The 25,015-nt window shown below is 41.4% G+C and overlaps 1 protein-coding gene across 13 annotated transcripts in view; it reads right to left on the minus strand.

The window, feature by feature from the left end:
• The window catches only part of CCDC62 (coiled-coil domain containing 62), a 45,320-nt gene that overhangs the window by 7,499 nt on the left and 12,806 nt on the right, over positions 1-25,015 (minus strand). For 11 of the 13 annotated variants that reach the window (XM_081253088.1, XM_081253079.1, XM_081253087.1 and 8 more), the window contains 6 exons: positions 24,134-24,235; positions 18,782-18,870; positions 18,316-18,431; positions 15,580-16,305; positions 13,452-13,602; positions 10,178-10,303 (listed from right to left, as the gene is read on the minus strand). In XM_081253088.1, coding sequence (XP_081109214.1) covers positions 10,178-10,303; positions 13,452-13,602; positions 15,580-16,305; positions 18,316-18,431; positions 18,782-18,870; positions 24,134-24,235 — 1,310 coding nt within the window. The remainder of the gene's footprint in view (positions 1-10,177; positions 10,304-13,451; positions 13,603-15,579; positions 16,306-18,315; positions 18,432-18,781; positions 18,871-24,133; positions 24,236-25,015) is intronic. The other 2 variants (XM_081253085.1, XM_081253089.1) reach the window with 2 other exon arrangements.

Here is a 25,015-nt window from a genome sequence, read left to right on the forward strand (position 1 = left end):
ATCCGTAATAACAGTAATATGGTAGGAAACTCTGTGATCTCTACTAATGACAGGGTCACAGGTAGTATGTACTATGATGGCTTGTTTCCTATATTCATAATTGAAGGAAGTGCTACATTTTAATTAGAGGTTAATAAAAATAACCTTAGTGTAATTTTTATCCCCATCAAAGTATATGGATCCCCTCAATTCTATTCAAAAAACTCTGATTAAAAATGTCTGCCCAACAAATCCATAAAGACAGGAGGTGGATGAGTGTCAGCCCGAGGCTGGGGGAGGCGAAGTGGGGAGAAACTGCCAGGGGTACAAGGTTCTTCTGGAATGATGAAAATGTTCTACAGTCGGGCTATGGTGATGGTTGCACAACTTTGTAAATATACTAAAACCACTGAATTGTACACTTTTACATGAGGGAACCTTATGGTATGTACGTTATCCTTTAATAAAGCTGTTAAAAAATTTAAAAACCATTACCAATACTTAAAAATATGTTCTGCCCCAATGTAAATAAACTATTTCACTGATGCTTCAAAGATTCTGTCAAGAAAAAAATCTTCCTAGAAGACAACACAAAGTCTTATATGGCACACATGGCACAAATATTTTTAAAACTCACGATTCAGGGAGGCCATTATTCTTTTTTTTTTTTTTTTTTTTTTTGCAGTACACGGGCCTCTCACTGTTGTGGCCTCTCCCGTTGCGGAGCACAGGCTCCGGACGCGCAGGCTCAGCGGCCATGGCTCACGGGCCCAGCCGCTCCACGGCATGTGGGATCTTCCTGGACCAGGGCACGAACCCGTGTCCCCTGCATCAGCAGGCAGACTCTCAACCACTGCGCCACCAGGGAAGCCCAAGCCCATTATTCTTTAAGGTAATCTTTGCAATGACCTGTTGAAGCTAGTGGCAGTGAGCATGTTGATTCTAAAATGGTTAATGTCCTAGTTTCAGATCATCTGTCACACAGAAACTGCCCCATAGAACTCTGAATCTAACAAAATTCCAATGTGAAGAAGAGCTAAGCAAGAAATGCCACCAGAGAGAGTATTTCATGGAACAAGGCAAGGATGCTCGCTCTCACTATTTCTATTCAATATCGATCTGGAAGTCTTAGCCAGAGCAATAAGGTAAGAAAAATAATTAAGGCATAAAAATTAGAAAAAGAAATTCTTTATTCACAAATGACATGACTGTGTATATAGAAAATCCTAAGAAGCTACAGAAAATCTATTACAATAGGTGGATTTAGCAAAGACGCAATTTTTTTGACATTTATTTATTTTTTCTTATTAGTCATCAATTTTATACATATCAGTGTATACATGTCAATCCCAATCTCCCAATTCAGCACACCACCATCCCCACCACCCTGCAGCGTTCCCCCCTTGGTGTACATACATTTCTTCTCTACATCTGTGTCTCAACTTCTGCCCTGCAAACTAGATCATCTGTACCATTTTTCTAGGTTCCACATACATGCGTTAATATATGATATTTGTTTTTCTCTTTCTGACTTACTTCACCCTGTGTGACAGTCTGTAGATCCATCCACGTCTCAACAAACCACCCAGTTTCATTCCTTTTTATGGCTGAGTAATATTCCACTGTACATATGTACCAAAACTTCTTTATCCATTCATCTGTCGATGGGCATTTAGGTTGTTTCTATGACCTGGCTATTGTAATTTACACTGGGGTGCATGTGTCTTTTTGTTTTGTTTTGTTTTGTTTTTGCGGTACGCGGGCCTCTCACTGTTGTGGCCTCTCCCGTTGCGGAGCACAGGCTCTGGGTGCGCAGGCTCAGCAGCCATGGCTCACGGGCCCAGCCACTCCGCGGCATGCAGGATCCTCCCAGACCAGGAACCCACGTCCCCTGCATCGGCAGGTGGACTCTCAACCACTGCGCCACCAGGGAAGCCCACAAGTGTCTTTTTGAATTATGGTTTTCTCTGGGTATATGCCCAGTAGTGGGATTGCTGGATCATATGGTAATTCTATTTTTAGTTTTTTAAGGAACCTCCATACTGTTCTCCACAGTGGCTGTATCAATTTACATTCCCACCAACAGTGCAAGAGGGTTCCCTTTTCTCCACACCCTCTCCAGCATTTGTTGTTTGTAGATTTTCTGATGATGCCTATTCTAACTGGTGTGAGGTGATACCTCATTGTAGTTTTGATTTGCATTTCTCTAATAATGAGTGATGTTGAGCAGCTTTTCATGTGCTTATTGGCCATCTGTATATCTTCTTTGGAGAAATGTCTATTTAGGTCTTCTGCCCATTTTTGGATTGGGTTTTTTGTTTTTTTAATATTGAGCTGCATAAGCTGTTTATATATTTTGGAGATTAATCCTTTGTCCTAATCCTTTGTCCGTTGATTCATTTGCAAATATTTTCTCCCATTCTGAGGGTTGTCTTTTCATCTCTATGGTTTCCTTTGCTGTGCAAAAGCTTTTAAGTTTCATTAGGCCCCATTTGTTTACTTTTGTTTCTATTTCCATTACTCTAGGAGGTGGATCAAAAAAGATCTTGCTGTGATTTATGTCAAAGAGTGTTCTTCCTATGTTTTCCTCTAAGAGTTTTATAGTGTCCAGTCTTAAAATTTAGTTCTCGAATCCATTTTGAGTTTATTTTTGTGTATGGTGTTAGGGAGCGTTCTAATTTCATTCTTTTACATGTAGCTGTCCAGTTTTCCCAGCACCACTTATTGAAGAGACTGTCTGTTCTCCATTGTATATCTTTGCCTCCTTTGTCATAGATTAGTTGACCGTAAGTGTGTGGGTTTATCTCTGGGCTTTCTATCTTATTCCATTGTTCTATGTTTCTGTTTTTGTGCCAGTATCATATTGTCTTGATTATTGTGGCTTTTTAGTACAGTCTGAAGCCAGGGAGTCTGATTCCTCCAGCTCCATTTTTTTCCCTCAAGACTGCTTTGGCTATTTGGGGTCTTTTGTGTCTCCATACAAATTTTAAGACTTTTTGTTCTAGTTCCATAAAAAATGCCATTGGTAATTTGATAGGGATTGCATTGAATCTGTAGATTGCTTTGGGTAGTATAGTCATTTTCACAGTATTGATTCTTCCAATCCAAGAACATGGTATATCTCTCCATCTGTTGGTATCATCTTTAATTTCTTTCATCAGTGTCTTATAGTTTTCTGCATACAGGTCTTTTGTCTCCCTAGGTAGGTTTATTCCTAGGTATTTTATTCTTTTTGTTGAAATGGTAAATGGGAGTGTTTCCATAATTTCTCTTTCAGATTTTTCATCATTAGTGTATAGGAATGCAAGAGGTTTCTGTGCATTAATTTTGTATCCTGCAGCTTTACCAAATTCATTGATTAGCTCTAATAGTTTTCTGGGGGCATCTTTAGAATTCTCTATGTATAGTATCATGTCATCTGCAAACATTGACACTTTTACTTCTTCTTTTCCAATTTGTATTCCTTTTATTTCTTTTTCTTCTCTCACTGCCGTGGCTAGGACTTCCAAAACTATGTTGAATAATAGTGGTGAGAGTGGACATCTTTGTCTTGTTCCTGATCTTAGAGGAAATGCTTTCAGTTTTTCACCATTGAGAATGATGTTTGCTGTGGGTTTGTCGTATATGGCCTTTAATATGTTGAGGTAGGTTCCCTCTATGCCCACTTTCTGGAGAGTTTTTATCATAAATGGGTGTTGAATTTTGTCAAAAGCTTTTTCTGCAACTATTGAGATGATCATATGGTTTTTATTCTTCAATTTGTTAATATGGTGTATCACATGGATTGATTTGCGTATATTGAAGAATCCTTGCATCCCTGGGATAAATCCCACTTGATCATTGTGTATGATCCTTTTAACGTGTTGCTGGTTTCTGTTTGCTAGGATTTTTGCTAGGATTCTGTTGAGGATTTTTGCATCTATATTCATCAGTGATATTGGGCTGAAATTTTCTTTTCCTTTTTTTTTTTTTTTTTTTTTCAGTACGTGGGCCTCTCACTGCTGTGGCCCCTCCCATTGCAGAGCACAGGTTCCAGACGTGCAGGCTCAGTGGCCATGGCTCATGGGCCCAGCCGCTCCGCGGCATGTGGGAACTTCCCAGATCGGGGCATGAACCTGTGTCCCCTGCATCAGCAGGCGGACTCTCAACCACTGCGCCACCAGGGAAGCCCATGTAATTTTCTTTTTTTGTGGTATCTTTGTCTGGTTTTGGTAGCAGGGTGATGGTGGCCTCATATAATGAGTTTGGGAGTGTTCCTTCCTCTGCAATTTTTTGGAAGAGTTTGAGAAGGATGGGTGTTAGCTCTTCTCTAAATGTTTGATAGAATTCACCTGTGAAGCCACCTGGTCCTGGACTTTTGTTTGTTGGAAGATTTTTGATCACAGTTTCAATTTCATTACTTGTGATTGGTCTGTTCATATTTTCTGTTTCTTCCTGGTTCAGTCTTGGAAGGTTATACCTTTCTAAGAATTTGTCCATTTCTTCCAGGTTGTCCATTTTATTGGCATAGAGTTGCTTGTAGTAGTCTCTCAGGATGCTTTGTATTTCTGCAGTGTCTGTTGTAACTTCTCTTTCATTTCTAATTTTATTGATTTGAGCCCTCTCCCTCTTTTTCTTGATGAGTCTGGCTAATGGTTTATCAATTTTGTTTATCTTCTCAAAGAATCAGCTTTTAGTTTTATTGATCTTTGTTATTGTTTTCTTTGTTTCTATTTCATTTATTTCTGCTCTGATCTTTATGATTTCTTTCCTTCTGCTAACTTTGGGTTTTGTTTGTTCTTCTTTCTCTAGTTCCTTTAGGTGTAAGGTTAGATTGTTTATTTGAGATTTTTCTTGTTGCTTGAGGTAGGATTGTATAGCTATAAACTTCCCTCTTAGAACTGCTTTTGCTGCATCCCATAGGTTTTGGATGGTCGTGTTTTCATTGTCATTTGTCTCTAGGTATTTTTTTATTTCCTCTTTGATTTCTTCAGTGATCTCTTGGTTATTTAGTAACGTATTGTTTAGCCTCCATGTGTTTGTGTTTTTTATGTTTTTTTCCCTGTAATTCATTTCTAATCTCATAGCGTTGTAGTCAGAAAAGATGCTTGATATGATTTCAATTTTCTTAAATTTACTGAGGCTTGATTTGTGACCCAAGATGTGATCTATCCTGGAGAGTGTTCCGTGTGCACTTGAGAAGAAAGTGTAATCTGCTGGTTTTGGATGGAATGTCCTATAAATATCAATTAAATCTATGTGGTCTATTGTGTCATTTAAAGCTTCTGTTTCCTTATTTATTTTCATTTTGGATGATCTGTCCATTGGTTTAAGTGAGGTGTTAAAGTCCCCCACTATTATTGTGTTACTGTCGATTTCCTCTTTTATAGCTGTTAGCATTTGCCTTATGTATTGAGGTGCTCCTGTGTTGGGTGCATATATATTTATAATTGTTATATCTTCTTCTTGGATTGATCCCTTGATCGTTATGTAATGTCCTTCCTTGTCTCTTGTAACATTCTTTATTTTAAAGTCTATTTTATCTGATATGAGTATTGCTACTCCAGCTTTCTTTTGATTTCCATTTGCATGGAATGTCTTTTTCCATCCCCTCACTAGTCTGTATGTGTCCCTAGGTCTAAAGTGGGTCTCTTGTAGACAGCATACATATGGGTCTTGTTTTTGTATCCATTCAGCAAGCCTGTGTCTTTTGGTTGGAGCATTTAATCCATTCACATTTAAGGTAATTATAGATATGTATGTTGCTATGACCATTTTCTTAATTGTTTTGGGTTTGTTTTTGTAGGTCCTTTTCTTCTCTTGTGTTTCCCACTTAGAGAAGTCCCTTTAGCATTTGTTGTAGAGCTGGTTTGGTGGTGCTGAATACTCTTAGCTTTTGCTTGTCTGTAAAGCTTTTGAGTTCTCCATCGAATCTGAATGAGATCCTTGCCGGGTAGAGTAATCTTGGTTGTAGGTCCTTCCCTTTCATCACTTTAAGTATAACATGCCACTCCCTTCTGGCTTGTAGAGTTTCTGCTGAGAAATCAGCTGTTAACCTTATGGGAGTTCCCTTGTATGTTATGTGTCATTTTTCCCTTGCTGCTTTCAATACTGTTTCTTTGTCTTTAATTTTTGCCAATTTGATTACTATGTGTCTCAGTGTGTTTCTCCTCGGGTTTATCCTGTATGGGACTCGCTGCACTTCCTGGACTTGGGTGGCTATTTCCTTTCCCATGTTAGGGAAGTTTTCAACTATAATCTCTTCAAATATTGTCTCTGGTCCTTTCCCTCTCTCTTCTCCTTCTGGGACCCCTATAATGCGAATGTTGTTGCATTTGATGTTGTCCCAGAGGTCTCTTAGTCTGTCTTCATTTCTTTTCATTCTTTTCTCTTTATTCTGTTCCGCGGCAGTGAACTCCACCGTTCTGTCTTCCAGGTCAGTTATCTGTTCTTCTGCCTCAGTTATTCTGCCATTGATTCCTTCTAGTGTAGTTTTCACTTCAGTTGTTGTATCGTTCATTCATCTCTGTTTGTTTGCTCTTTAATTCTTCTAGGTCTTTGTTAAACATTTCTTGCACCTTCTCGATCTTTGCCTCCATTCTTTTACCGAGGTCCTGGATCATCTTCACTATCATTATTCTGAATTCTCTTTCTGGAAGGTTGCTTATCTCCGCTTCATTTAGTTGTTTTTCTGGGATTTTATCTTGTTCCTTCATCTGGTACATAGCCCTCTGCCTTTTCATCTTGTCTACCTTTCTGTGAATGTGGTTTTTGTTCCACAGGCTGCAGGATTGTAGTTCTTCTTGCTTCTGCTGTCTGCCCTGTAGTGGATGAGGCTATCTAAGAGGCTTGTGCAAGTTTCCTGCTAGTGTTGGAGGGTCTCCTGCAGAGGCGGGCGGTGGCTGTGGCTCACCATGGGGACCAGGACACTGGCAGCAGAAGGTCTGGAGAGTACTCCTTGGCGTGAGCCCTCCCACAGTCTGCCATCAGCCCCACCAAAGAGCCCAGGAAGCAAAGATGCAATTTATAAAAGGCAATTATAGTTCTTTATATCATCAACAAACAATTTGAGAATGAAATTTAAAATACCACATATGATGGCATCAATAAACAAAATGTTAGGAATAAATTTTTAAATAGATGTGTAATGGGGCTTCCCTGGTGGCGCAGTGGTTAAGAATCCACCTGCCAATGCAGGGGACACGGGTTCGAGCCCTGGTCCGGGAAGATCCCACATGCCGCGAAGCAACTAAGCCCGTGCACCACAACTACTGAGCCTGCGCTCCAGAGCCCGTGAGCCGCAACTACTGAGCCCACGTGCCACAACTACTGAAGCCCACACACCTAGAGCTCGTGCTCCACAACAAGAGACGCCACCGCAAATGAGAAGCCCACGCACTGCAACAAAAGAGTAGTCCCCGCTCGCCACAACTAGAGAAAGGCTGCACGCAGCAGCAAAGACCCAACACAGCCAAAAAAAAAAAAAAAAAAGTTCATAGCAGCTTTATCTATAATACTCCAAAATTGGAAACAACCCAAATGTCCCATCAACAGGCAAATAAACAAACCATGGTCTATTCATATACAATGGAATATTAATCAGCAATAAAAAGGAGTGAAATACTGATACACATAGCAACATGGATGAATCTCAAAATAATTCTATTGAAAGAAGCTAGATAAGGAGTATCTTAAGTGTATGATTGCACTTATATGAAGTTCTAGAACAGGCAAAATTATTCTCTGACGATAAAAGTCAAATCAGTAGCTGCCTAGAGTGGCAGTAAGGGAAGATTCACTCCAAAGAGGATGAGGGAACTTTCTGGGGTGATGGAAATGTTCTATACCTTGATTGGGATGTTGGTTACACTGGTACATATATGTAATGTACACATACATTAATATACATTAGAGCTAAATAAACTTATTGAACTAGTGATCTATACCAGTTCTTCATTAAAGAACAAGTATATAGGCACTAAAGACATTCTTTTATTTAATTTATTTATTTAGGCTGCGTTGGGTCTTCACTGCTGCACGTGAGCTTTCTCTAGTTGTGGCAAGTGGGGGCTACTCTTCATTGCGGTGCACAGCCTTCTCATTGTGGTGGCTTCTCTTGTTGTGGAGCACAGGCGCAAGGTGCATGGACTTCAGTAGTTGTGGCACACAGGCTCAGTAGTTGTGGTGCAGGGGCTTAGTTACTCCGCGGCATGTGGGATCTTCCCGGACCAGGGCTCGAACCTGTGTGCCCTGCACTGGCAGGCAGATTCTTAACCACTGCACCACCAGGGAAGCCCTAAAGACCTTCTTAATAAAATGTCTTTATTGACTGAGATAGTATAAATTACACCTCAATGAAGTTTATTTAAAAAGAAAGGTATTTCAGTGTTTTGCAGACCTTTTTAATTTTAGATTTTTTGGTCAGGGATACAAAAAAGTTTAACTCAGTGGCCTTCAAATACCTTTAACTATGCCCATAGCACATCCAAGTAATGTACCTGGAATCTTAAAGCATCCGTTTCAAGCTCTTATTTTACAGATTAGGAAATTGGGACCCAAGTATTCTGATTTCAAGTTCAACGTTCTTTTCACTATTTATGTTAGGCTATAAAATCTCCAAAGCAACTTATATCATTGCTACTGAAAGGTTCCTGTGCTCAGAAAAAGCAGTTAGAGGGACTTCCCTGGTGGTGCAATGGTTAAGAATCCACCTGCCAATGCAGGGAACACAGGCTCGATCCCTAGTCCAGGAAGATCCCACATGCCGTGGAGCAACTAAGCCCACGCACCATACCTACTGAGCCTGCGCTCTAGGGCCCGCAAGCCACAACTACCAAGCCTGTGTGCTGTAACTACTGAAACCCGTGCGCCTACAGCCCGTGCTCCGCAACAAGAGAAGCCACTGCAATGAGAAGCCCACACACCGCAACGAAGAGTAGCCCCTGCTCACCACAACTAAAGAAAGCCCACACGCAGCAAAGAAGACCCAAACGCAGCCAGAAAGAGAGAGAGAGAGCGAGAGAGAGGGAGGGAGGGAGGGAGAGAGGGAGAGAGAGAGAGGGAAAGAAAGAAGGAAAGAAAGAAAGAAAGAGTAGTATTAAAAAAAAAAGGCAGTTAGAATTAACGTGTGAAACACTCCCCGAAGAATGATAAATTTAGGAGATTACTGTTTTGCAATTCCTCATGAAATAACAGATCTAAGTCATAAAAATCAAGGAATGCTAAAATCCTTAAGTGAACTTTAGGGAAACTCTATAATAAAAAAGCTCAGGCTGACAACCTCCTGAACTTCCATCAAGCCTGACATCCAAAAGTGGGACAACCAGACACGAGGATCCTCCCGATACAATGCACTAGGCAGTAGACAGCATCGCCCAGGAAGGCGTCGTCCCAAAACAGACAAAAACCCCAAACTGATCCCAAGTCTAATCAAGTTGCCAGATGGAAACACTAGTTTACAGGAATTTGGGGGATAAAACAACAGACAGGATGGAGTCAGCAAGACCCAGAACGTGGGAAATTCTACTGGACAATGACCCAGTGTTTCTTCCACAAATAAATGGCATTAAAAAACAATGAAAGAAGAAGAAGAAAGAGGAGGAAGAAGAAGGAAGGAAGGAAAGAGAAAGGGAGGGAAGGAGAAGGAACTGTTAGTGATTAAGAGAGACCTTAAGGGACTTATCCAAGCGCCAAGTATGGACCTCGGTTGAGTACTGATTTGAATAACCAGTAAAAAGACATTTTTGAGATAAATGGGGAAACCTTGACGTGGTCTAGTCATTAGATGATATTAGACGATGTGAAAAAAGTCCTTATCTGTTAGAGCCACAGAATGAAGTACATATGAGTGAAATGATGTCTAGGATTTGCTTTAAAATGTTTCAGGAGAAAACAGGTAAGGATGGGGGAAGACGAAACAAAACAGCAGAAAGCTGATGGTTCCTGAAGCTCTGCGATTGGAAGGATTCTTTCTACATCTGTATTTGAAATTTTCTACAATAAACTATTTTTTAAAAACCCCCCAGAATGTACGTGCCTGTGCCCAGGTAACTGGAAGGAGGCAGTCTGGGTGTGGCGACACCTGAGTATGACTTTCTCTTCCTCCTTCAACCCAACCTGCTACCTCCTTCCCTTTCATTCTAACGGAAGGGACGTTTGCGCACAACGACTGGAGTGTTTGGATACTGCAGGTGGGGTCAAAAGAAAAGGAACCACGTACCTTTTTGGCGCTGCTGCTGAGATTCTCAGCGCTGATGGGGAGAAGCGTGCTCAGCTCCAGGTCTGTAACCATCTGACGGGATTCTGCCAGCAAACGCTGAAGCTTGCTGGTGGGAGAAAAATCATCCTGGGAAAACAACACACTTCAAGCATTCAGGAAATCAAGAAGCACTTTTCATTGTTTATGTTTACAAGTACAATGTAACAAACACAAATGTTAACTGTTCATTAACATTGGACTTTAGGTATTACATATCAAAGCAGGGCATTAAACACTAGAAGAACCAAATTCCATTTATTTCTTAGAACCTACTTTGCTAAATAATTTGACTTAAACAGAACTTACTACAACTAATTAAGTAACATCCATGTGATAAAAGAATCCTAGGCATTGTTTATCTCTCTTAAGTCAACTTGCCAAGGCTGTAATTACCAGGTCAAAATACTTAAAAAATGCAACTTTAACACTAAAGCCTTGTTAGCTTTTAAAAATAAGTGGAAATATGCCTTAGTGTGTTTATTCTTACTTAATTTTCAACTTTGTGTAAAAAGTTTTCCACAGTGTACAATCTGTGAGTTTTCCACAGTGGACATACAATTAACTGTACAATTAAGTGTACAGGGGCTTCCCTTTTGGCACAGTGCTTAAGAATCCACCTGCCAATGCAGGGGACATGGGTTTGATCCCTGGTCTGGGAAGATCCCACATACCACGGAGCAGCTAAGCCCGTGCGCCACAACTACTGAGCCTGCGCTCAAGAGCCCGCGAGCCACAACTACGGAGCCCACGTGCCACAACTACTGAAGCCCACGTGCCTAGAGCCTGTGCTCCTCAACAAGAGAAGCCACCGCAATGAGAAGCCCGTGCCCCACCACGAAGAGTAGCCCCTGCTCGACACAACTAGAGAAAGCCTGTGTGCAGCAACGAAGACCCAACGCAGCCCAAAATAACTAAATTAATTAAGTGTACAATCTGATGAGTTCCTACGTACATGTGTACATGAGTACACACCCATGAAGCCATCCCCACAATGAACATGGGTCGCATTCATGATGCCTTTGGCCCTTTGGAATTCCTGCCTCTGTGAGTGCCTCCTCGCCATTCCCAGACAACTACTGATCTGCTTTCAATCACCAGAGATTAGTTTGCATCTTCTAGAGTTTTATATAGATGCGTTACATACTTTTGTCTGTCTGGCTTGTTTCACTCAGCATAATTATCTTGAGATTTACCTATGTTGTATGTGTCTAAATAGTTCATTCCTTTTTATTGCTGAGAAGTACTCCATTGTATGGATATACAACAGTTTATCTATTCACCTACTGCAGTATATTTGGGTTGTTTCCAGGTTTTTTAGCTAGTGCAAATAAAGCTGCTTTAATATTTATGTGGACATATGTTTCCATTTCTCTAGGGGTAGAGCAGCTGGGTCATATGGTAGGTGTATATTTAATTTTTTTTTAAAGTAGTTTTTTAACAGAAAGTACCCAGGTGTTTTCCAAAGTGGCTCTACCATTTACATTCCCACCATCAGTGAACAAAAGTCCCAGGTGCTCCCGATTCTAGTCAACACTTGGTGCAGTCAATTTTTTTTTTTTTTAATTTCATTTATTTATGGCTGTGTTGGGTCTTTGTTTCTGTGCGAGGGCTTTCTCTAGTTGTGGCAAGCGGGGGCAATCTTCATCGCGGTGCGCGGGCCTCTCACTATCGCGGCCTCTCTTGTTGCGGAGCACAGGCTCCAGAAGCGCAGGCTCAGTAATTGTGGCTCACGGGCCTAGTTGCTCCGCGGCATGTGGGATCTTCCCAGACCAGGGCTTGAACCCGTGTCCCCTGCATTGGCAGGCAGATTCTCAACCACTGCGCCACCAGGGAAGCCCGGTGCAGTCAATTTTGAACAAAGAGAACTAACACTCATCAAATACCCATTAGGGGCCAGGCCCTACAATATCCCCTTTAAACAAAGCAACTGTGATGTTATAATTGCATATTTGCAGGCGAAGAAACTGAGGCTCAAAGAAATTAAATAACTGTACTAACGTCACTGAGCTAAGACAAAGCAAAACCGGGACTTGAACCCAGATGAGTTTGATTTCAAACCCGGATATCTTCCCAAAATAACACCAAAAATAACTAAGTTTACTTGAACTTATTTTCTTTACGAACCACCTGCAAGGGGGACCCCATTCATGTTGGAAACACTGGCTTATCCACAATAACGACACTGTAGACACAACCTCACTGCCTGTCTGTAGGGGCGTGGACACACTGCGGTTTATTCAATCACTGGACCGCACATCAAGCAACAATCAAAATGAAGAGGCTAGGTCCACAGTGTCAGCACAGATGAAGGTCACAAAACACTGACAAAGCTGGAAAATCACATCAGAAAGGGATATAGACAGCAGTTTACCATTCATGTACATTTTAAACAAAGCAATAGTAATTTTTTAAAAATTGTGGTATAGTTGCTTTACAACGTTGTGTCAGTTTCTGCTATATAACGAAGTGAATCAGCTATGTGTATACATATATCCCCTCCCTCTTGGACCTTCCTCCCTCCCCCCACCCCTCCCCCCCGCATCTAGGTCACCACAGAGCACTGAGCTGAGCTTCCCTGTGCTATACGGCAGGTGCCCACTAGCTATCTGTTTTACACGTGGTAGTGTATATATGTCAATCCCAATCTCCCAATTCATCTCCCTCTTCCCCGGCGCCGTGCACACACGTCTGTTCTCTACATCTGCGTCTCTATTCCTGCCCTTAAGTATACAGTTTTATGTAAAACATAAAAGCATAAAGCAAGCATGGACGCAACTTCAGGGTAGTGGTTAACTGGTGGGGGTGGAGGGTAGGCACACGCAGAATGGCACATGAACTTACCCTTTATCTGTAACATTTTATTTCTTTAGCAAGTTGAAAAATAAAGCAAACATGGCAAAATGTCAACGTGTTAAATCCGAATGTAAGTACATAGTTACTTGTATTTTTCATTTTCTGTGTGTTTAAAATATTTATTAAAAATAGATACATCAATCACCTGGAGGGCCTGAGGGCATCCTACCTGAAGTTATCTATAGGATATTTAAAGAAAAGAGAAGGTAAATAATTATGACTTCAGTTATGTAATATAAATTAAAGTCCTATAATTAAAAAAAAAAAACCTGAAGAATAGCCAAAATTAAGCACACTAACAGTAGTGCTCTAGGAGAATTAGAAGTATGCTGGGGAGAAGTCTTGCTTGAATAAGCTGGGTATTTCTAAGTGAAATACAAACCTTTTCACTGGGCAATGCTGCATCTTTGTTGACTAACAAAATCTTAGATGAGTTCTTTTTATCAGAAGAGGACTCCGTCTCTATCAACTTCTCATCCTCTCTTAAGGCAGATTTTGAAGAACCCAGACAGTGGGACTGCTGGATCAACTCACTGTGAATAATAAAACCAAAACAAAAACAGGCATCTTGAAACAACAGCAAACACATCACCAATACTGTTATACATGAAAGTATCTCAACAGGACAAAAAAAAAAAAGTGTTTTCTTTTCTGATGATGAAGCTCAAGTTTGAATAGAACATTAGAGACTTGAGCAGAATATTTGTGTAGAATATTATAAATGAATGCATACCTTTAGCAGTAAGAATTAAAACCAAATTCTTCGTTAAAGGGTAACTACAGAAGAGAGAATTGCCCTCCTCCCCACACCCACAAAAAAAAGCAAAGAAAAGAAGGTGTGAGAGACGGGATCATCCAAAAGAGGAAAAAACTGAATACAGCACAAGGTTAAACATTTGAAGATTTTAGGTTTTTGGTTTGTGAGGCTGATTTTTGTTAATGGTCTTTTACAAGTCCTTCTGTGAAAGCAGAATGGCACTGTTGTGGGTCCTTGATTCTTCCATAGGGTCTTAGTAGTTAGAGAACAGACACATGTAGCTAAGTTTCTGGTGTGTTGTTAACACCGGGCTCAAAGCAGAGCTGAGAGCAAGAGGCCCTGGAAACCTCTTCCTCCCACAGGCCCTGTAAGGCCGGCAGAGCAGGCCGTGGCCCCCTCCACATGTAAACCCCTGCACGGCAAATGGAATGGTGGTATAAACGTGACCATTTTAGTCAGATGATGAAGTAGGTACATAAGCTCGTATAATCTAAGGAAAAACAGGAAAACATCAGTATCTTTTCCACTTAATCACGCGTTTGTCATGCGATGCCTTGGCAAATGCCTCTGCTGGCAGAACAGGGAGTCACTTGAATCATTTCAAGCCACAGAGGTCAAAAGGGCCTTGAGGGCTTCCCTGGTGGCGCAGTGGTTGAGAGTGCGCCTGCCGATGCAGGGGACACGGGTTCGTGCCCCGGTCCGGGAAGATCCCACATGCGGCGGAGCGGCTGGGCCCGTGAGCCATGGCCGCTGAGCCTGCGCGTCCAGAGCCTGTGCTCTGCAACGGGAGAGGCCACAACAGTGAGAGGCCCGCGTACCGCAAAAACAAACAAACAAACAAACAAAAAAACAACCAGTTGGATAAGGGTGGTCAAAAGGCACAAACTTCCAGTTATGAGATACATAAGAACTAGGGATTTCATGTACAGTAGGATTAATGTAATTAACACTGCTGTCGATTATATATAAAAGTTGTTGAGAAAGTAAATCCTAAGAGTTCTCATCACAAGGAAAAAAAATATTTTTTTCTTTTTCTTTTTTTTTGTGTCTCTATGAGATGATGGATGTTCACTAAACCTATTGTGGTCATCATTTCCTGATGCACTGGAATCATCATGCCGAACACCTTAAACTTATACAGTGCTGTATGTCAGTTATATCTCAATAAAACTGGGGAAAAAAAACCAATAACTGTTACCAGCTTATTAAATACAAATATTCTTTCTCCTGCATGATTTTTAAAAGTAAGAAAGTTTGGGAAATGTAAAGTGAACACAAAGGCCAAAGCAGTTGGATGTGTAAATAAGCCAATGGGGGCAAAAAGAATGTCTTATCTGGGGTCTAGGGAATGTAATCTGGACATGAAAGAAACGGCTTATCGATTCAAAAGGATCCTGGCTGAGGAATGCTCCAGAGCTGCATTCTACCCTGTAAAGTGACCTCCCCGTTTGTTTTAAAATAAAACATGTTTGCTCAGCTCATGACAACTGGCTTTGTTTTTAAGCAAAACTTTTGCCTCAGAAGCTGTCCTAGGCACAAACTTCTCACTGGTCCAATACAGTCTCTGTACAATCAAAACCTCAACAGCCTACCCTGTGATGAAAAGAGGAAACGGTTTGTCAAACGCAATTTCTGTTTCTAAATACTGCTTTCCGTTTCACAGTTGGCATGAAGTGGCTACTGCAGCCCTTTTATATTTCTCAAAACCGTAAGTAGGCTCCCTGGGTGTTTACAAACATGAAACGAGACTGACCTTGTAGAGGAGTTGTGTTTGGTTCCACTGGCACTTTCCGAACAAGTGCACACCGATTTGTGGCGCATGATTCTCTGCACTTTGGAAGGCTTGAAGATGCTCATCCATTCCACTTCAGACATGTGGCCTGGAGCTTCGATTATGAAGTTACTCGGGTGGCAGCACTCGGATGCCCACATGTCACTTTCATCCAGACAGGCTTCGCTTTTATGGCAACATGAGACTCCAGACCTTTCCAGGTGATCTTGACATTTGACATCTAGCTTTTCTGGTTGTTTTGAACCAGAACAGTTGGCCAGGCCCAGGTAAAGGCTGACGTCATGCCACTTTTCATCGGATCCAGATGTTGATGCTTCCGAGAGTTGTTCCTCTTCATTCTGAATCCCAGCTCCATTACCTTTTGGTGATTTTGCGTGGACCTTGCAAAATGTACTTTTGTTTTCGGGTTTAGTCTGGATTTTTCCTCCCAGAGACCAAGACTTTTGTTTCTCCACTAAGTCTTTGGCAAATAGAGATGAGATAGCAATTACACTTTTTCCCCCAAATGAAGGATTAACCTGGAGTTTCTTCTCTTTGCGTACATCATAAGAGCTCTCGTCTGACTTATTTTGCTGAACCAACGTGGTCTCAAATTTTTGGTCCTTAACCAGTGACTTCTGATTGTCCTCCCTCTTAAAATCGACTTTTAGGTGGTTATTTTCAAGGTCTGATAAACACATTTCTCTGCTATGGTGGCATTACAAAAAACGGAAGTTATAAGATACACTTGATACTGTCGTTCTAAATATTTCACTCAAACCTCATCAGCTGAGCTAAGCCCTAGTAAGACCCATTTGTCTGAGTTGAAAATATGAGGTAGAATTTTTATATTCTTCGGAGCCCAATTTTAGCCCAACCTCCTCCAGGAGGTCTTGCGACCACCACAGCCACTCCCCTCTTCCCATCCTTAATGTCCACTGCACTGACTCTCCATACTGCAAATCATTATCTTACTGTATATATTAATATATATCTAATTAATCAGATAGCACATTTCCTATTATAACTGTATCATTCACTGTTTCATACATATAAAAGTTTTGTCAAAAGATTCTTAAGGGGTTCCCTGGTGGCGCAGTGGTTGGGAGTCTGCCTGCCAATGCAGGGGACACAGGTTCGTGCCCCGGTCCGGGAAGATCCCATATGCCGCGGAGCGGCTGGGCCTGTGAACCATGGCCGCTGAGCCTGTGCGTCCGGAGCCTGTGCTCCGCAACGGGAGAGGCCTGCGTACCGCAAAAAAAAAAAAAAAAAGATTCTTAAGGTTTTTGTTCACATGTAGAAGCATTTTTAATCCTCCTGGAACCTAAGACAGCCTTTAACATACACTAAGTGTTCTGTAAATACTCGTTGACTGATCTGTTATTTCTCTTCCTAATTCACAGTTAAATAGACGTAAAGTCAGGATTGAAAGGCAAGGGAGAGTCAAGGTACAACGATAAGTTGGAAAGTGCCAAATGTGTTCACCATACTGCATTCATGACCATCCCATTTGTCTGCTGGATACTTATGTATCTATACATTGAAAACTGGTCTAAGGTAAAAGTGACACCACATGTGCATAAAATAAAAATCACTGTGATAAACCTTCTAATAAATTGTCAAAGTTTTTCATGTCACACCTATTCAGGTGTTCTAATCTGTATGATTCTAATCCCTCCTTCTAGAATGGGATAAGCCACTTTATGTTCTTAAAGAATAACCTCAATCATCCAGCCCAGGTACCTCCCAGGGGAAATGCAGTGCAAAAAGGAAAAAGAGCCAATAGGTTAGGGGCTTCTGCCTGCAAGAGGTCGCTGGGTTGGTCTGGTGTTTATGGGTAGCAGCCACATACAGCTGGGATACAGAGCAATGGTGCAACAACCCCCAGCAAAAGACCTCGAAGAAGAGTACAGCAAATGCAGCAAAGTGTGGGTGAGTCCCCAGTTCTACTGTCTGTAGCAACAGCTGCTCCCTACATCCCTCCCTGCAGCTCTGACCACCCCCATCCTGAACTCCATCCTCCGGGGAAAGGAGCTGCGTCATCCAGCCCAGCTTCTGCTCCTACGTGCCGTGATGGGGAACCCCCCAAATTCCTGTTCCTTTCCATGACTCCCTGTACCATTTCTGCTTGTAAAAGTGGACTCAATTTAACTGTGGGGCAGTTGTATGCTTGTTAAATTAAACCAGACCTCATATATTTATATTTTAATTTGACAGAAACCAATTTAATTCACACACTGCCTTTTACAGGTAAGAGTAGACGTCTCCTCCTATTAACAAGGAAAATGGGAAAATCAAGCTGAGAGCAGAGATCACCCTCAGCTGAACTTCTACTGCAGTTATTTATACCATTCTTTGGCATTATTTTAAGCAAGTACCATGCCCAATATATCTTCCTTTTCCCTATTCCTAGCCCGTGCCTAAAATATTGAGTGCTGAATGAATGAATAAATGATTCATCTCTGTAATTTCTACTTTAGCTCAAAGCCTTCTACACGACAAACACACAAATAATGTGCTTAATGAATTTAATCAAATGGTTAAATTAAGATCATGCCTAAAATTCTCACTACCACCCAGGATTAGCTCACATATATTTATTCCCTACGACCCACCAAACAGTAATTAAGTACTGGCCCACAGCAGGTACTTAACAAATATTGACTGAATGATGGAATAAAATACAAGATCATATTAATAGCATCATACTAAGATTACCTGGATTCCAGGGCCTTTGATTCCTCCATCTTTGAGTCATATATCTGTATTAATTCCTGAGAATTTTCGACATTGAAATGAAGAAACTGCAGATCACGCTGTTGTTTTATGTAAATCTGTCGTAGATATTGATAAATCAAAATAAAGTGTAACAACAAAGCTAAACTGAGCCAACTACTGGCACTTTCAAATGCCAAAACAGATCAGATAGTGACTAAAGAACTATGCTGAATATGTTTGCTTTTCTTTTTCCTATGTTAGTCCTGAGATTTGTTAATGTAACTAGTCTCCTAACCTTTAATTACCATAAGCAAGACCCTATCTGCTAGGTTAATATGATACACCTTTAATGTAGTCAGGATTCCAAAAGCATCATAAACGAAATCACTGGGCATACACTTTTCCTAATTTGATGTTTGTTTACAAGCGTTTCCCACCTAATAGAGAAGGGGAAGTGGGAACCTACCTGTCTCAGATTATGCAGCTCCGCGCTCAGGCGTTCTTGCTTTGACTTTGCGATATCCAGTAACTCGTCTTTCCTTTTTTCTCTCTCTACTATTTAAGAACAAATATTATTAAAACGTTTTTCACCAGCCCATATCGACACAAACCTCTTCATTTCCAACAATTTTACGCGCGGCTAACTTTTTTCCCCTCCTTCCTGAATTTTAAAATTGCAAAATGGATGGCTGGAAAGAGCTTTAATCAGTGATTCTGGCTAGATCCTTCACCAAATTTGAAAACTTTCACAGTATAATTAATGTTAAGTCAAAAAAGTATTCGAAACTGTACCAACTCTCTGCTCATATGACATGTGTGTGTCTGTATGCAGATATGCATAGAAAAAGGCTGAGAGCAAGCATACTGAAGTATCAAATTAAGTTGTTTTTTAGATGGAAGGATTAACGACAATTATTTTCCTTTTTTTTGAGGGGGTGGTTTCTAAATCTCTAAATTTAATACATATTACTTTATTCTTTACTTACTTATTCACATTACACAGGTAACTTACAAATGCATTTTCCTTGTAAAAATCCAAACAGCATATTACTTTTACCAACAGAAAAAAACTAACATTACAAGGGGCAAAAAAAAAAATCACTATTTTCACCAGTCTGTAAGTCAATCTGATATAATCTCACAATCAGGCCACTTGTATGTATTCTCACTGAGCAAAAACTGAAGATATGTGGACCTGTGAGGTGACCCCACAGGTAGACAAACTTGTCTTTCCATTTTTTTTTTTCCTTTCTGTGGCACGCAGGCCTCTCACTGTTGTGGCCTCTCCCGTTGCGGAGCACAGGCTCCGGACGCGCAGGCCCAGCGGCCATGGCTCACGGGCCCTGCCACTCCGTGGCATGTAGGATCCTCCCGGACCGGGGCACGAACCCGTGTCCCCTGCATCGGCAGGCGGACCCTCAACCACTGCGCCACCAGGGAAGCCCTGTCTTTCCATTTTAATGAAAGTCCAGCACTCCTTTACAGACTTTCTTTATCTTGAAAACTCTTTACCTGATGGGTAATTAAGATTAAGAATTTTCTTTAATATACATAGTATTACACTCAATTTTCTAGCACAAAAAGACAGAACAGAGGGTTTTTTTTTTTTTTAATCTTCATTCTTTTACAAAGACCATAAACATTCTGCCGAAACGCAGACACTTTGCTGTTACTAGAGTTGGGGTATGAGAAATCAGTACTTTAAAGTTTCAGAACTTGGCAGATGAGAACCCCCAGAAAGGAAAGATCTAAAGTGTTATACGAAGACTTGTACGGGAAAAAAATATTAATATTATGCTTAAGGGGAAATAATTTCATTCACATAGAAGTGATAGATCAACAATAAATGTCTCACCTAAAAAAACCCACTATCTTTATAAGAAGTTCAAGCTAAATGCATAAAATGCCCCTCTAATTATTAATACATGAATCGGTTTTGAGTGAATCAGGTGCAGCCTAAATCAAAATTGACAACTTCTATGGTTTATTAACAAAGCACCTTTTCCACATGTCATTTGTCTCATGGATGAAAAAGAATACAAATCTTTATTATTATCGCTTTACATTTGGAGCGTCACAGAAACCATTTAAGGACAAGGCACGAGCTTTGCTGGAGACAGCGGCTCTACCTGGACAGCTTTTCTGCAAAGTGTCTGCTGGCGGTCACTGGGGACCAGGCGGAATAAAGCATGAGCAGGGACCTATGCAAGCCACCACCTCCTAGCCAAACACGCTTAATGCTCAGCCCTTCGGATACGGGTCAGCAGCAATCTTTTTTTTTTTTTAAGATGTTTTTTGATATGGGCCATTAAAATTTTTTAAAAATTTATTTATTTTGGCCTGCATTGGGTCTTCACTGCTGCACGTGCGTTTTTCTCTGGTTGTGGCGAGAGAGGGCTACTCTTTGTTGCGGTGTGAGGGCTTCTCATTGCGGTGGCTTCTCTTGTTGTGGAGCACGGGCTCTAGGCACACAGGCTTCAGTAGTTGTGGCACATGGGCTCAGCAGCTGTGGCTCGCAGGCCTAGAGTGCAGGCTCAGTAGTTGTGGCGCACGGGCTTAGTTGCTCCGCGGCATGTGGCATCTTTCCAGACCAGGAATCAAACCCGTGTCCCTTGCATTGGCAGGCGGATTCTTAACCACTGTGCCACCAGGGAAGTCCGATGTGGGCCATATTTAAAGTCTTTATTGAATTTGCCACAATATTGCTTCTGTTCCATGACTTGGCCTTTTGGCCACGAGGCACGTGGGATCCTAGCTCCCCGACCAAGGATCGAACCCTCACCCCCAGCGTTGGAAGGCAAAGTCCTAACCACTGGACCGCCGGGGAAGTCCCGCATCATCTTACTTTTAAAGGTAATCCTCGTGCACAGAATTGAGAACGTGGCACAGTGAAAGCCACGGCGTCGGGTTTAAAACTTACGTCTCTTCAATCCTGAATTTATTTCTTTGCATTAGGTGAGTCAACACCATAACAAAAGCCTATAAAAGTAGTGCACTTGAGGGGCCTCCCTGGTGGCGCAGTGGTTGAGAGTCCGCCTGCCAATGCAGGGGACACGGGTTCATGCACCGGCCTGGGAAGATCCCACATGCCGCGGAGCGGCTGGGCCCGTGAGCCATGGCCGCTGAGCCTGCGCATCTGGATCCTGTGCTCCACAACGGGAGAGGCCACAACAGTGAGAGGCCCGCCTACCGCAAAAAAAAAAAAAAAAAAAAAAAAGGAGTGCACTTGCAATGTTTATGTAGAGTCGCATTTAGTTTATGTGAATTCAACTCTATGCACAAAGAAAACAGTAAAATAGTAGCTCTTTCCCGGTGGAAGTGACGCCCTCAGGGCGTCTGGGACTCCAGGCTGTCCGCAGCTCTACCCACCTCTTCCATTAACAGCATGATCACACACTGGGTGCATTCTCGGCATTGGCATTCAAGGATAATTTTAAATATATTTCAATACTGCCTTAATCTGACTTTAGAATAATCTACTGTTGCACGAAATAGAATTGTTTCCTTAGATCTGATACTTTCCTACGTGGCTGGGTTATCTGGGGTCAAAGTGGAGTGAGTCCGCCTATTTCACAAGTTGGTCACTGAAGACAAAGAGGTATGGAACCCTGCTGACACCTGCCTGAGCGGGCAGCCTAAGGAAGACAGCACAGAGGAAAGGGTGCTGAAGTCTGGACCTGCCAAATTCTGATCAAGCTCCTGTGCCTTTTACTGCCTGGGAGACCTTCACTCAGTCTCACAGGGCCTTGTTTATGGGACTCGCAGGGCCACAGAAATGTAAACTAGTATCATTGTTTTATTTGCAAACTTCTTATAAGCAACATGTACAAATGAAACATGTCTCTAAGCCTATGTGAAGAACTTCATCTTCAACAAGAGGAAAGAGAAGTTTTGAACTTAAAAGTACATTTTTAAGACATCTTCCAACCTTGAATAAAATGTGTTAATTTTTAGCCATGACACCTGATAGCATATTATCCTGTCAAGCCTTTAAAAATTCTTTTCAGGCTTTAATTCACTTTTATAATTTAAACACACAAAAATTGTTCTGAGACAGTGGTACAAATTGAAAAGATATTTAAGAAATCAGCTTAGGGCTTCCCTGGGGGCGCAGTGGTTGAGAGTCCGCCTGCCGATGCAGGGGACACAGGTTCGTGCCCCGGTCCGGGAAGATCCCACATGCCGCGGAGCGGCTGGGCCTGTGAGCCATGGCCGCTGAGCCTGCGTGTCCGGAGCCTGCGCGTCCGCAACGGGAGAGGCCAGAACAGTGAGAGGCCCGCGTACCGCAAAAAAAAAAAAAGAAATCAGCTTAGAAAAGGATAAAAAAATATTTCACAAAATGGATTTATTAGAGTTTTATCTAACAAATTACATATACTTTACCTAGTAATACATAATAGAATGTATGAGTAAAAACAGATGAGTCAAAAAAAAAGGAGATTATTAAACTGTTCTGTCAATGTTGTTCCTTCCTCTGACCTCACGCAGCGTTTTATTCACAGCATCTGTAGAGCATTAAACTCTCTTTGGGCCCATGAGCTCCTTAGTCACTAGCAGAGTGCCTGGCACACAGATGCCAATCCAAAGATTGCGGGAATTCAACTGTAAAGCTACAAACATATGTATATATGTATATCTTTGTGCAGATGTACAAATATATATATATCTTTATGTAAGTATCTGTAACAACGTAAGACATAATTACTTTGAGACGCAGGAATCCTAGAAATAGTGGAAATAGTGACCTCTAGTGGTAGAAAACTTCATGTCCCCAATCTTTAATCACATGAGATTAAAATTAAGAATTTCATTTTATTTGAAAAAAATGTAATATAATACTGTATTCTGCCCTTTAACTTATAGAAATGTAGTCTCTTCCTAGAAGGAAGGACACTGAGGGTAGGTATGAGTAGACCCAAACATGTTCACTTAGTTAATTAAATTCTTTTTTCTTTTGGCCATACCACATGGCATGCGGGATCTTAGTTCCCTGACCAGGGATCGAACCCGCGCCCCCTGCAGTGGAAGCGCGGAGTCCTAACCACTGGATCTCCAGGGAAGTCCCAGTTCATTTAACTTCTATTTGGAACTTTACCTCCAAACCTATGATTTTCTTCATACAAACCGCCAAAATTAAAGTCTAACAAAATCTTCTTGGCTGTCAGGGCCATGTGTGGATAAGCTCTAAATATCAGTGATTCTCAGCTGGGAACAGAGAAAGGAGAGGCTAGAAACTCTGACGTGCGTTGGGGTTAGCGTGTAGGACAACATGGCGGTGAGGGAGAGTGGGGAGTGCCACTTTTATGTTTATCAGAAGGGGGCCTAAGTTACACCTTATTGACAAACTTGCTTTTAAGTCATGAAAAATTCATCTCCAACATTATTATTTTGCGGTCGTACTGATGTAACAAAACACGTGAGTATTTTCCAACTGTAATAATTACAGGTGATCTATTTGAAAAATTGAAAAAATGTTGAATTCCTAATTTTTATCTAGTATTTGCAAATACTTGGCTCATAAGATTTTTTCTTATTGAATTTTTAAGCCCAAGTACTATGTTTTTAGTGAGTTAGTATAGTCACACACTCAAGCTAGAAGGGAGAGCACCTCCTCATTTCACAGAAGAGGAAACAGAGTGAACTGGGAGGCACGATAACAGCTTTAAAATTCCCTGCCTGGTCCCTCCTCATTTCTCAAAGGGTGTTAAAATAAATTAATTAAATACATAAAGTATTTTGAGAGAGGTACAATTCATTTAGCCCGTCATGGTAGTATCGCAGAACATTCAGGTTACTTAAACTAATTATCTATTTTTACCGGTAAAAACCAATTCATCATGCAGGCAACTTTTCTCTTGCTTGAGGCGAAAGATCTCTTCTCGTTGTTCATTATTTTCTGTTGTCTTTTCATTTAGATCCTCTTCACAAATAGAAGGGGAAAAAAAGTCCTCAAATAAATACTAGTTCCTAGAAGAATATACACTGTGAATACCTCTCACGTCCTCAGCACCCGCTTCCAATTAATATGAAGTCCTGTTGGATCTACAACCAAAATATGTCCCTCATCTAACATCTCACTGCACCCCCAGCAGTGACCCTGGCCAAGGCTTCCACTGTCTCCCTGCTCGAACCCTGCCTCTCCCTCCTCTCCCTTTGCAGTCTCCTGTCCACGGAGCAATCAGGGCCATCTGCTGGCGTCACTTCTCTGTTAAAAGCCCTTGTGCTACACTTAGGAGGAAATCCAAACTCCTTACCTTAAGACCTGCACAGCCTGGCCCTGCCCTTTCAATCTGTTCCTTACACTGGCCCCAACCTCAAAACCCACACCAGGGCTTTTGCATTTGCTGTTTCTTCTGCCTGGAAGGTCCTGGCCCAGATCTTTGCACGACTGGTTCTTCCCATCATCCAAGTTTCACCTCTAATGTTCTCTTCAAAGACGCCTCCCCAGTGCACCCAAACTCTCTAGTCCACTATCCATGATGCTGCTTTTATTTTTTTAATAAATATTGAATTTATAAAATAAGACATAAAAGTTGATAGAACAGACTTCTTTTTACTTTAAATGTTACCTAGGTAAACACAGCATTCAATAAATACTTATCGAATGCCTACAATGTACCCCAGGGGCTGTGCTATTAACTGTGGATCCAAAAAAAGAGAAGACGGAGTCCATCCCTGCTGTCAAGGGGCTTATAGTATG

This window comes from Mesoplodon bidens, assembly GCF_964165515.1.
Source record: "Mesoplodon bidens genome assembly, chromosome: 13".
NCBI lineage: Eukaryota > Metazoa > Chordata > Mammalia > Artiodactyla > Ziphiidae > Mesoplodon > Mesoplodon bidens.